We start from the raw sequence: 12,486 nt of genomic DNA on the forward strand, positions 1-12,486 counted from the left end.
GTGTGCTACAGTGTTTTCTCTTACTATATTTATTTACTGACAAATCCTGAGTGAGTAAGTGCATGTACAGAACACAATTCAGATCACTAAGATCCTTTTCTGTTTGATAAAAGTGTGAGGTTTACTCCTATTAATATGTTTACTTGCTTAAATAGGTAGTTTGTGACACAAATAACATAAAAATGTACACATTTCAGTTCTTTGCAACAAACACATTGGGAAATTATGTTATTAACAGAGATGAGTATATTAAATAGTTTTAATTCCTTTACTTTGTTTATGAGTTCTTATGATTTAATGCTGTCGCTGCTGTACTTTTTAAATCTCTCTAATATCACCAGCACCTGGTTGACTTAATGCTGATGAAGGTTTCTCCATCTCTCTTTGTTAGCTTCAGTGTGTAAAATACCACCTGGCATTTGTGGGGTCGTGGTGTCCCATGTAGGCTGGCCACTCTAGCATTGGCAGGCTGCTAACTCACTCATCATAGCGGCTGTGGCGCTAATGATAGCTTTACTGGCAACAAAATGTTTGGTTTAACAATTCTTCTTTTGGAAATCCTCTTTTCCAGTTCGACACATGCATTGAGATCTTACGCATCACCTCTGTTCCCTATGGTTTGAGAAATAACAAGTTTAAGTAACAATTCACTCTTTCCACCAAACTCGTGGGAAATTGGGCAAGTTTTCAGATTTACAAATATGCTACAGCATATTGTAAAGTTTTTCAGACTGGGTATCCTGAGCATAGTTATAGTTTCTAGGCTATGAAGGACCAACTGGTTGAACCAGTTTGCTACAGTGCCACCCTGAGGCAGATCAGTGCTTTATCTCTGGTTAGTTAAGAATACCAAAGACAGAAGCTCGGCGATTGTAGGTAAAGCAGCCGAACAGCAAACTTTCCCTGAATTTGTATTTGAGTGTCTATTTTTCCCCAACAGACAACATAATGTCATAATAAGTCCCCAGAATTTTGATTTTGAGACATTTACAGGGTCCAAGAGGTTATTTAGGGGGTCCCGGACCCCCCAGGACCCCTTGTATTTCACATTTTGGTTAGCTTGTTGTTAGCTCCTCATCAGCACCCTGACTGTCCTGCTCTTAAGTGTTGAATCAGGTTAAATTGTATTCATTTTTTGTTTTTTCTGTGCTCCATGAGACTCATTACATTTCGGACATTAAAATAGCATTTATTTTCAGCTGCAGCAGACATTTTTTTTTTAAATACTGCCACACTGATGATCAGACTGATGTCCTTTTGTCACGTGGCAAAATTTGGCTCATATATTTTGCAAATTGGCTCTCGTTCACCAACCAGATGGAAGCATCATCAACCGAGCTCCAATCGCATATTTACATTAGAAATCAGCTAATTCTGATCTGTAGCTGATCAATGCTTCCCTCTTTATGTCCAGGACTAAAGGGTGGGGTTTTAAGTGCATATCCCCAGACCGGTGGGAGGATCTGAGTCAGTCAGAACTCAGTCCAGCTGACTGTTCCAGACTCGTGGTTGGGACTGTGATAGGATGATATGACTCAGATGATTCAGAGCATTTTGTATCAGTTTTAGGCATGTTACTCTAAAAGGCATGTCGTGCTGAGCTGGAATAGAAAGTGGAGAAGGGCCGTGTGAAGGTTTGTGTGCTTACTTCTGTGTTGTTCTTGGAATTGCCTGATTGATGTTTGTGGAGTTATCTAAATGCAGAGAGGGCTAGAGAGAAATCATTCTGACTCATGCTTGCTCTCTTCTGTGTGAAATGACACTGACCAGACAGATGAAGCTTCAGGGTTTGCATCTTTCCTCATCCAGACTGTAGATGTGGATGTCTTGGGCCAAATCAATTTCAAAGCTGACCAGATGCACAGTTGTCCACTCAGAAAAAACAAAAAACAAAAAAGAAAACACATCCACACAGGACGCAGGGCTCATATGTATTCCTTATGGAACACACCAATCAGGATATGTAGGTTGAAGGATAGCTGATGTATTTCCTGCTGGATGCTCAGGCCGTGGTCTCAGCAGAAGACCACATCCTGATTTTACTTGCAGCAAAGCATTTACTCATTGGAAAGATTTGATTTGACTCAGTTATGTCTAATTATGGTGATGTTTTCTGTAGTTAGCTTGCCATTGTTCATCAATTTGATGACTGTGGGCATGTAGCTTTGTTTTCTTTCACGATATCAGAAAATTGCAAACATTAGGGGTCTGCTGGGACAAGATAATCGCTTTAAGTGTTATTCTGAATAATTTCACTTGGTGTTTCCTTCCTCATAATTTTTGGACATCAAGAAATATGCAGTCATTTATTAGCTGTTCTATTATTATTAGTTCCCTATCGTACATCACTGTATTTATTAAGGCCCTATGGCCAATGATAACAAAAGCATGCTAAGTGTCTATCGATATCACATTTGTGTTTGTAAGTAGAAGAGGAGAGATTTTATCATGATTTGATAGAAAAAAAGATTTTGTTGTACTTAGTCTTGGTTTGCAGACAGATAAAACATCTTTTACATTTTTGCCATGATTTAAGAATTTCTTGAGAAATCAAAATCAAATCAAATCAAATCACATTTTGTAATCTGGACCAGTGAGCAGACGCTCGCGGATGTAAAACAGTGAAGAAGCTTTACTTTGAGATATTGTTGTCAGTACACAGGCACAGCAAAAATACACAGAAGGCGATCAAAACACAATAGGGCTAGGCAGATCTAAGTCCAAAACACAGGCAAAAGTCAAAACCATATATCCAGCTAACCAGGCAACAGTATCAAAAGGGCAAATCCGAAAATCCGAGAAACAAAGTCAAAACACAAGGTCAGAACAGGGGAGATCAAAACCAGAAAGAACGCTCAGTAGTTTCACTAGGAAAACAATACCTCGCACTGAACCTGACTATAGCCCGGGCTAATATACTATCTAAAGCAGGTCATGTGAGAAAACATACAGGTGAAAATGATCAATATTCAGGAGAACTAGAGCGGTGATAGGCTGCTGATGATCTTCCTGGAGTCAGGTGATGAGGCGGAGGATTCTGGGAATCGTAGTTTTGAGGCTGGCTGGCCGAATATGTGACACATTTATTGTCACATCACATTTACACAGGTGTGAAGGTGATTGAAAATCTTAGGTGCGTATGCATATATATATATATATATATATATATATATATGGCATGACATTATGACCACCTTCTTGTTTCTATGCTCATTTTCCATTTTATCAGCTCCACTTACTATATAGGTGCACTTTGTAGTTCTACAATTACAGACTGTAGTCCATCTGTTTCTCTGCATACTTTGTTAACCCCCTTTTACCCTGTTCTTCAGTGGTCAGGACCCCCATGGACCCTCACAGAGCAGGAACTTTTTGGGTGGTGGATCATTCTCAGCACTGCAGTAACACTGACATGGTGGTGGTGTGTTAGTGTGTGTTGCGCTGGTCTGAGTGGATCAGACACAGCAGTGCTGCTGGAGTTTTTAAACACCTCAGTGTCACTACTGGACTGAGAATAATCCACCAACCAAAAATATCCAGCCAACAGTGTCCTGTGGGCAGCGTCCTATGTCCACTGATGAAGGACTAGAGGTTGACCAACACAAACTGTGCAGCAGCAGATGAGCTATCATCTCTGACTTTACGTCTACAAGGTGGACTGACAAGGTAGGAGTGTCTAATAGAGTGGACAGTGAGTGGACACAGTGTTTAAAAACTCCAGCAGCACTGCTGTGTCTGACCCACTCATACCAGAACAACACATAAAGTATGCAGTGAAATAGATGGACTACAGTCTGTAATTGTAGAACTACAATTTACAATACATTTCCTTATATGTAATATGTAAGACTGAGGTAGATAAATGAGATGCAGGCGATAGAATATTGATATATATATTCCAGATTATGCAAGACATTGAAACAGATGGAAAAGTGGAGACTCAACTCTGTCAGTACAGAATGTAAATTGAGTGTAAATGAATGAATTATGTAGCTAATTATGTAATTAAACATGTAATTGCATAATTATGCAAGCAGAAAGAATGCAGAAGTCCAAACTTGACCTGTCAATATGGAATTTATGCAGAATGTAAATGTAACAAACTGTAACTCCTGATAAGGGTTGGCGTACCTTCTTTTTGATTTTTCATTTCACCACAGTTCACATTGTTTCATCCATATGTTTATATAGATTTTGCATTGTCAGTGCTTTCACTATAGCCTTGGGCTGTTTGGGTTCATTTATACTCATTTGACCATTTTGGCCTTTCATCTACCTGCATCGGATTCATTTTTACTTATTTCTCGGGCAGTCAGCGAGCATGTGGATAAATTCATCAAGCCCATGTCATTTCCAGCTCCAGGCTGTTTGCCTTGCGTCTGAATTGTCTCTCTTGGCGGGGCTGGCAGGTGGAACTCCAGCGAACAGCTGGAAAGTGTCATTTAGCTCGGGTTGATTTTCGAAAACAAACTCCGTTTTAATCGTTGGGCGTGGACAAAGCTAAGTCTACCATGTCCCTAAGTTTGCCAAAAATTCTGGTTGATGTCACGGAGTATTGAGTTGCGAGAAGCATCGACAGAAAAATATGCATGTCCTCAAAGGCCAACTGTGCTGGAATGTGGACAAGAAATTTGTAAGGCAGGACTTCATAGCATTGTCTTTGGACTGGAATGAAGTATTGCTTACCAAGAGATAGTGATGTCGGTCAGCCGTGATTGTGTCATTTGGAGAGTATTTTCTGCTCAGAACTTGATGACCCTGCCTTCAGAAAAGTGCATGAAATGTGTCTCTCCTCACCCCATTCCAAACACATCCAGCTAATCAAGCTTCTCAAGACCATCTGTTGAGCTAAATTAGCTCGAAATGGGAACCAAATCTCCTTCTCTAGGACAAAGGCCTTCTGCTTCAAATTCTGTGGGTTTTCCAGTCTGTCAGTCTGAGTCTAATCGCACTTTATGGATTGTCCTCGAGATTCGAGACACTTTGCTTCAGTTTGTTGGGCTTGAGTCCCTCAACAGTTGGCTCCATGCCTTTGGAATGACAGTAATGCCGATTTAGGAGGAAGGTGTCCTGGTGGAATCAGACACAGTTGATCCCAGGATGGGACTAACAGGGACTTAGAGGCTCCATCTGGCAGAAAAGATGGCGTTGCCCTCACAAACGGGAGTTCTGGATCAGATCAAGTCAAATCAAGTCAATGTTATTAGCACAGAGCTCTGCAATCGATGTAATCATAAAGCAGCTATATCCAGGAATCCAGGTCCAGATTTGTGTCACTAATCAACAAGCTGTGAGTGATTTTGGCATGAAGAACAATCACTGAGTGGAAGGACGAATGAAAAGGAGAACACATTCTGCTCTTGGTTGTACCAGATGGTAGAATTATAATAATAGATTTAGGTATTAAAAGGAATTAACTCCTAGAAGTCCTGGGTGGCACAACCACCTAAGCATTGTTTTTTTTGTTTTTTTTTAAGGAAAATTGATCTCGTATTTAATCGCTGGTGATGCCCCAGCCATCCGTGGTTGGGAGTTCAAGAGAGCATAATCAACCTTACTCTCTATGGATGCTAACCAATATTGGCATCTGTTAGCTGACGTATTGATGAAAGGTTATTGGTAAGTAGCATAGTGTGTTGAGCATTGAGCTGCCCAATGATATTACATCAGTAGTAATATGAAAGGATGCAGCGACTGGCTTTATCTGTTTCGGTAAAAGCATGTATTAAAGTGGTTCACTTCAAATCGGTGTCATTTAGACCAAAACAATAAGGTGGTTTGAGTTTGCTTGGTTTGATGCGTGTTGCTTGCTGAACAGAACTCCTAATGACTGCTTCATTTGTTCTAAAACCTCGCCCTGACTGTGATTGGTCCACTGCACAAAGTGGGCTTCTTGCGTTACTGAGACATACAGGGAGTTTTTTTTTAAGAATGCTTACAACAGTGCTTGGCAGTAACTTGATTTCACTTAGGTTTTCATAGTTTGAAGTATACCACCAGCTATTGCTCTCACCATCCCAGCTTGGTGCCATCATGTGATGAAGATCTAGCTAGCAGGTGGAATCAGAATCGGACATTGGGTTAAAAAAAGTTTAGAGAGAGTCTAGAGTCATTTTACTATACTATTTACATGCAATAACATAATTAGATAATTAATGATAAAGTTATGTAATGAATTACAGTAATATTCAATGTACATTCTGTATTAACAGGTTCAAGCCCGCTCATCTGACTTTTTCCATTTATTTCTATGTCAGTGAACTACAAACAAAAAGAAAAAGGCAGTACAAGATTATGTTCAACAGTAACTTTTCATCAAATTCAAATGTTAATAAAGTATCTCCTCTGCTTATGAACACAAATGTAATGTTGATCGAAAGTTTAGATTCCACAGAATCTTTCAACTTCTGTAGTGAACAAGGAAGACATAATTAAACTAAACATAAGAAGAGGTGGTTTTTAAGGCCTAAGCAATATTGAGGACCTAAAACAGACACATATGTGAGATACGCAGTGACTAAAAAATGTGTCAGAGATCTGGGGAACTGCTGATAGTGTTGGACAGAAACAGCCTTTTAGAGATAGGAACACATGGCACGTTGAGAGGTCACGCATGGGTTGGCAATTCATAAGGCTGATTAGGGATCAAGAGAGTCGAGAGGAGTGTGATGGTAGGTCATTCACTAAAATCTCTGGAGCAGCTAGATGAGGCTATTCATCACAGCAGAAGGGTGAATGGTACATGTTATACAGGTTGTGTAAAATGTTTTACACTGTAAAAATGTCAAGAATGTGACCGCAGTCGGCTTTTCAATGTGCTCAGTGAAGATTAATCAGCCGTAAGTATCTAAAGAGATTAACTTCATTTGACTGGTTTACAAGTTTTAGATATGATTAACTGAAGAAATATGAGGCACATTTACAGTTTTTTCAGTGTAGACCACTTGGAGCAAGAGTTATTTTATGATGCTGTCTGAATGTAAGATATAAGGTCTTTATTAAAAGGGAAATTATGAATTTAATCTGTATAAAAATATAGAACTGACATTGTTGCTTAAATCTTACTGTATTGTGACTTCTTTTTAGCTTGTGTTTAGCATGATAACTTTGGGCTAACATATTAGCTTGTTGCTAGAGCACTAGATGAGGACATTTAAGCACAAATTTGTTTAAAATATTGTGTTTCTATACTGCAGAATACTCGTGTAAACTGAAAATTTTCATCCACTCTTTATTTTTGCTGTATTATATTGAATTGAATTATGAATTTTGTGAAACGCTACGCCCCTATTCATTTAATAATTGCATAATTCATGATTTTACATTTGATTTCTAATCTGTATCGTCACATGCAAGTTTGCACTTTGTATTTTGTCCATCAGTTGAATGTCAACGATGACAAAAACAGGGTAAAAACATAAAGGATGTTTATTCTGTCTGCTAAATAAGACTGCATACAATGATAACTTTATTAAATTCAAATCATAAAATCTTTTCTACTGCTTATAAACATGTGGCATCGATTGAAAGGTAAGAATTTCTCTGCTACAATAATTTGTATAAAATTATAAAATACTTTTGCTATTGCTTTTGATGACTGTGCACAATAAAGTGAAGATAATGCGTCTTTGGCTGGCTAACTTCAATAAGGCCATGCCATTGTGGGTGGGATTGACGTTATTTCAGCAAAACCCAACCATCGTTTACCCACAAGTCTTCATTATCAACATAGCCTATTGTGGTACTTTATAGTTATGAATTTCCAGTACACATTGCTCATGAGACACAAGGCAGGCTTATTAGAGCTGCTCTATGGGAGTTCTGCTGAGTTTAACTCTGGCTTAGTCTGCTGTCAACTTGTGGTGGTGTGTTTGGCTCCATAGCTACAAAATAATGCCGTTTGGTGAATGTGTGTCAGAGTAAAGTAATGACACACTGCCTAACACCCCTCTAAAAGCCTTTGCTGTCTCTGTGTCCACTGCTGCCACAAATCTTTTATTGTCTCCTTGTGGCCTTGTTCTCCAAACTGTTTACCTATATGTAGAACAAAAACCTTTTTTTGTCTATTGTTCACCATAGCAATGCCCTGCTTGCTCTCACAATTTGCTATATTTAAGCATGGTGGTAGACATTTGGTATAAATTGTGGAAAACCATAAGAGTAGGTCCATTTCAGGAGGACCAAGTGTTTCGTCTATAGATGGAGGGGAGTCTTAGTTGACTGTCCTGAAGCCTTTTAATCAGCTCTTCCAGGACCAGTTCCCCTGTTGTTGCTGTTATAAGAACACCTTGTACCTTTGAAAACAGTTTTGAATAGTTTTTGTTGGTTTCACATCATTTGAAAACAGCAGGTATGATTTACGGTGTGTAAACATCTCATGACAGATGGGCCAATAGAAACTAGAATCTTATCTGTAGATTCAATTGTGGATTCAAGTAAGCCCTAATTAGGGTATATTAAAAGGTTTTTTTCCTTCTTCTAAAGTTACGACAGCAGTGCAATACTGATTTAATTTGCTGTGATGAGGAGAGCATGTGATCTAGAGAAAATGTAATGCTGAGACACTTTTAGGCTAAATGTGATTCTGCATTTGAAGAGTTCCCTGTGAGGCTAACAGGGCTGTGATATGGACAAAAAGCCAAATTGGGATTATTTTTTTGTGAACTTTCGCAGGTGAACAGGCTTGACCGATTGGCTGTGTCCAAGCACGTAGAACTTTTTGACAAATATCACATGCGTCTAGAAAAACAGATGAAACTGAACTACACTCATCCAAGCTGTATGAGAGAGCAGCCATAAAGTTTCAGCTCCTGAATGAAATCAAACCTACCTATTGTCATTGTTTGCCTGTGGAGCAAAGGATATCTTTGGAGACATTCTGCTTGTTTGTTTGCCCTTTTCGCTTTGCGAACAATGCATCATAATTTGGGAAAAAACAACGTTTCATTTTAAAACATATTTGTTTAATTGTGTCACAATCAGTGTGTTAGAGTCTTTACACTTAAAAAAATGAAATGTTGGATTTACTTAAAGATGTTATGTCAAGTGATCCCGCTCAATAATGTTAAGTAGCTTTCAAGATGCTCAGTTAAATAATATGTCTCACTTTATTCAAGTAAACTACACACAAAACACAAGTGAGTTAAGTAAATTATAATTAGCTGGTCGGATCATTTGTATATGCTGCTCCAACACTGAATTTAATATGATTATATGAATTTATATATATTATATGTTCAACTAATTAAAGTAGAAAAAGCAACACAAGTTAAAAGGCTTATGTTAGCTGCAATACTGTGCTGATGTAGAATCTCACTCAGCAGTAGGGTTTGTGATAAATTGCTTATACAGCCACCTACAAAGGGGCTAGGCGGCTAATTGTGGAGTATACGAAAGATGCACAAACAATGTAAGGTAGGACAGGGGGAAAGACAATGCGAAGAGGCTAAAGAAGCAAAACAGTATGCAAATAGATAATATCAAGGGGCCAAAGGGAAAGATGTCAACAAGATTACACTGATCAAAGAAATTATTAATTATTACGTAAATCTGACAACTCAGTGAATTTCATTTAAACAACAGAACTGACAGTTTCACTGACTAACACACATTTATTAAGTAATATCAGCGAGACAAAACTGATTAAAACCAACAACAGAGTGATTTCATTTTGTTTGAGTGTAGAAGTTTTTTCCGTATTGCAGCTTTCTGTGATATCAGTGACGCAAAGGCTAGTATTGCTACAACGATTAACAAACAATATATTGTGTCGTCAGTGACTAGCATCATTTCTTGACAGAAAATGGTTTGAGTTGGTGTTTGCTTCACAGGGTTCCTTCCCTCTTGCTGCATTAATTTCTGTCTTTTTCTTTTTTTTATCCAGGTGAGAACCAGATGTGTGTGTGTGTGTGTGTGTGTGTGTGTGAGTGTATGTGAGTGAGTGTGCGTGTGTGTGTATGTGTGGTTTTACGGGGAATGGCGGTCAGTCAGACGGACCCCTGCCTGCTTACGTGGCAGTTGGGATAAAGTTTCATTGTGACGTAGCACTGGCTAATACTGTTTACTCAAGTGCGGGGGTTGATGTTGGGGGGGGAGAAAAATGAGTGTGAGGCAGAAACGGAGGAGTACCGGACAGACAGAGGAGCTGAGGAGGGAGTACTTTTAGTTATAGAGGACAGAAGGGCAAGGCTGTGTGTGTGTGTGTTTTCATTGAAAGGAGCGATCCTAAATGGGTCAGTGTGGTTTTACTACGAATTTGCTTTTAGCTTGGAGTGCACTTTTTAAAAAATTCCACTGCTCACCCTGGTATGTTCTGGACCTCAGTGGGCAAACCGAAAAAGCCTGAGTCTGAAGATCAGAACTTGTGGTTGGCGTTACTGTATCAAAACATTGAGATTTAAGAGTCAGTAGCTGGTTTGGTTAAGGCAATAGTTCAGTCAGAATAATTGCTAGTGTTGCTAACAGTAAGTGAAAGTGAATAGTTCTAGCTTTCATTCATTTTTTTCTTGCTGTGTTAGCATGCTTGACAGTTTCTCTCCTGTAAAGGGGCATCCTGCCCTGGAACTAGCACTTATTATGTTACTTATTATGTTTTGTAGTATTCTGTAATGCAGCATTGCCCCCTTAAGCCTCACCAGTTTGTCAGAATTCACAATTTTGTGTCATGTTTTTCATCTTGGCCAAAGTGTCCCTTTAACCCTTGAAGGTTTGGGGTAAATGAACTGTGTAAATGTAAATATGTTGCTGCACATAGTCAGTTATGCAATAAATTACATTAACTTTTAAGTTGCATTCTATGTTGACAAGTTTGAGTCTGCATTTGTGACTTGTTTTCTGTTTGTTTTAATGCCAAACACTTACAAAAACCTGGCAAAAGGTTTCCTAAAAAGGTGGATTTTCTTTCCACAAAATAAGACAACAATAAATTTGACCACATTTAAATCAAAACAAAATTTGTTTTCTTTTGCTCACAAGTACAAATGTGGCATCGGTTGAAAGTTTTAAACAACTACTGTCTTTCGACAGAATTTCTCGACTTGTTTCGTCGAACTACGAGTGAGAAAGAATGAATATAAAAGATCAGTGCCTTTGCTATCAGCAGAGATAATGAGCAGTGCTTAAATTAGGTAATGTGGCTTTTTCTCTTTGTCCACTGACTGGTGGGATATTCAGTGAAATACTTGTAAAAGAAAAGGCAAGATTTTTGTAATAGTGGGTGGTCATTCAGAGCAGAGGAAGTGTATTTAGGATGTTATCTTTCCTTTTTTTTAGTCTTCAGATGTTGTTTCTAGCATTAATAGGTTGCTTCATATAAAACACATTGTTAGCATGGCTTGATAATGCAGGTTAATGGTCAGTGGAAGAGAATTCAATAATGCAACATGCAGTAAACATGTGTCTGTGTGTGTGTATGTGTGTGTGTTTGTGTTCCACACCCTCCTCAAGGGGAAATGTTTAAGTAGGGAGTAGCAGTCAATGTGTTCATCACGTGACTCAAGTTGAGAAAAAAATCTCTCTGGACTGGAGAACAGATGTAGAACAGCCTGCTTCACTCACACACTCATCCATTCCCATTCCACTGGATCTTCAGTGTGCGTGTCCATTGAGAACAATGATGCATCGACTTTACTGGATTTAAAAGTGGACATCATTTCCACCGAAATAAATTTATTATCACAATTACTGCCAAGACTTACTGGAAGATAACATTGTGTTGTTAATGTAAGAGATTTTGTTTGGAAACAATGCACAATCAAGTCAATTCAATGCAGCACTTTTTCAGTGCAGTTAATATTGTATTAGCAATATTTATATCTTACAGATCAGCACGCTTGCATGAACACTAAGCTCTTTTTCTCCCTCAGAGCTAGTTCTGGTTGTCCACTGGTTGATTTACAGTTGCAATAGTGACCTTTTATCAGCACCAGCCTTCAACACCTCTCTTACGCAGATCAACATGAAATCTCTCGCTGGGACTGTAATGTTTTGGATAGTTGTATCAGAATGATGAAATGCTGTGAATACACATGCCAACAACAGGCTGAAGCCATATGTTGGGTTTTGACCACTGCCTGCCTGCTTGCTTTGTTTGTCATGGGTGAGGATGGAAAGATTTTTTTAACTCTTACTTAGGCTTTACTTAGTGAAACTTACATTTTCATTTCTTTTCATTTCAATTTTAACTAGTTGCATGTTATGAGTTGCCTGCAACATAATTTCCATGAAACTTGACAGTTACATGAAGCAATCAAAGTTGCATGCAACACAATGAGGTATCACAGTAATTAACCAAATTAGCAGCTCCTAAATTTTTGATACGCTGTATCATTCTCACTATAAAGTCATCCATGAGGTTTAATTTACATATTTGCAGCATTTTTATCATCTTCGTATATTTTTTTCCAGCTGCCAGAAATCAAGTGCTATGACTCGTTATGTTTTTCTATTCACTACTATTCTACAATTCAAAAGTTTGTTAAATGAAGT

At 38.5% G+C, this 12,486-nt stretch overlaps 1 protein-coding gene across 7 annotated transcripts in view; it reads left to right on the forward strand.

Annotated features, from left to right (window-relative positions):
- The window catches only part of sh3pxd2aa (SH3 and PX domains 2Aa), a 165,942-nt gene that overhangs the window by 98,184 nt on the left and 55,272 nt on the right, over window positions 1-12,486 (forward strand). Inside the window, exon 1 of one of the 7 annotated variants that reach the window (XM_036563358.1) lies at window positions 10,111-10,232. The exons of the other annotated variants lie outside the window; for them this stretch is intronic. Within the exon in view, the coding sequence (XP_036419251.1) occupies window positions 10,229-10,232 (4 nt within the window). The 5' untranslated portion in view covers window positions 10,111-10,228. Of the gene's footprint in view, window positions 1-10,110; window positions 10,233-12,486 lie in introns of those variants that run through there. 7 annotated transcript variants of the gene reach the window in all.

The sequence above is a fragment of the Colossoma macropomum genome, unplaced genomic scaffold (assembly GCF_904425465.1).
Source record: "Colossoma macropomum unplaced genomic scaffold, Colossoma_macropomum, whole genome shotgun sequence".
Taxonomy (NCBI): domain Eukaryota; kingdom Metazoa; phylum Chordata; class Actinopteri; order Characiformes; family Serrasalmidae; genus Colossoma; species Colossoma macropomum.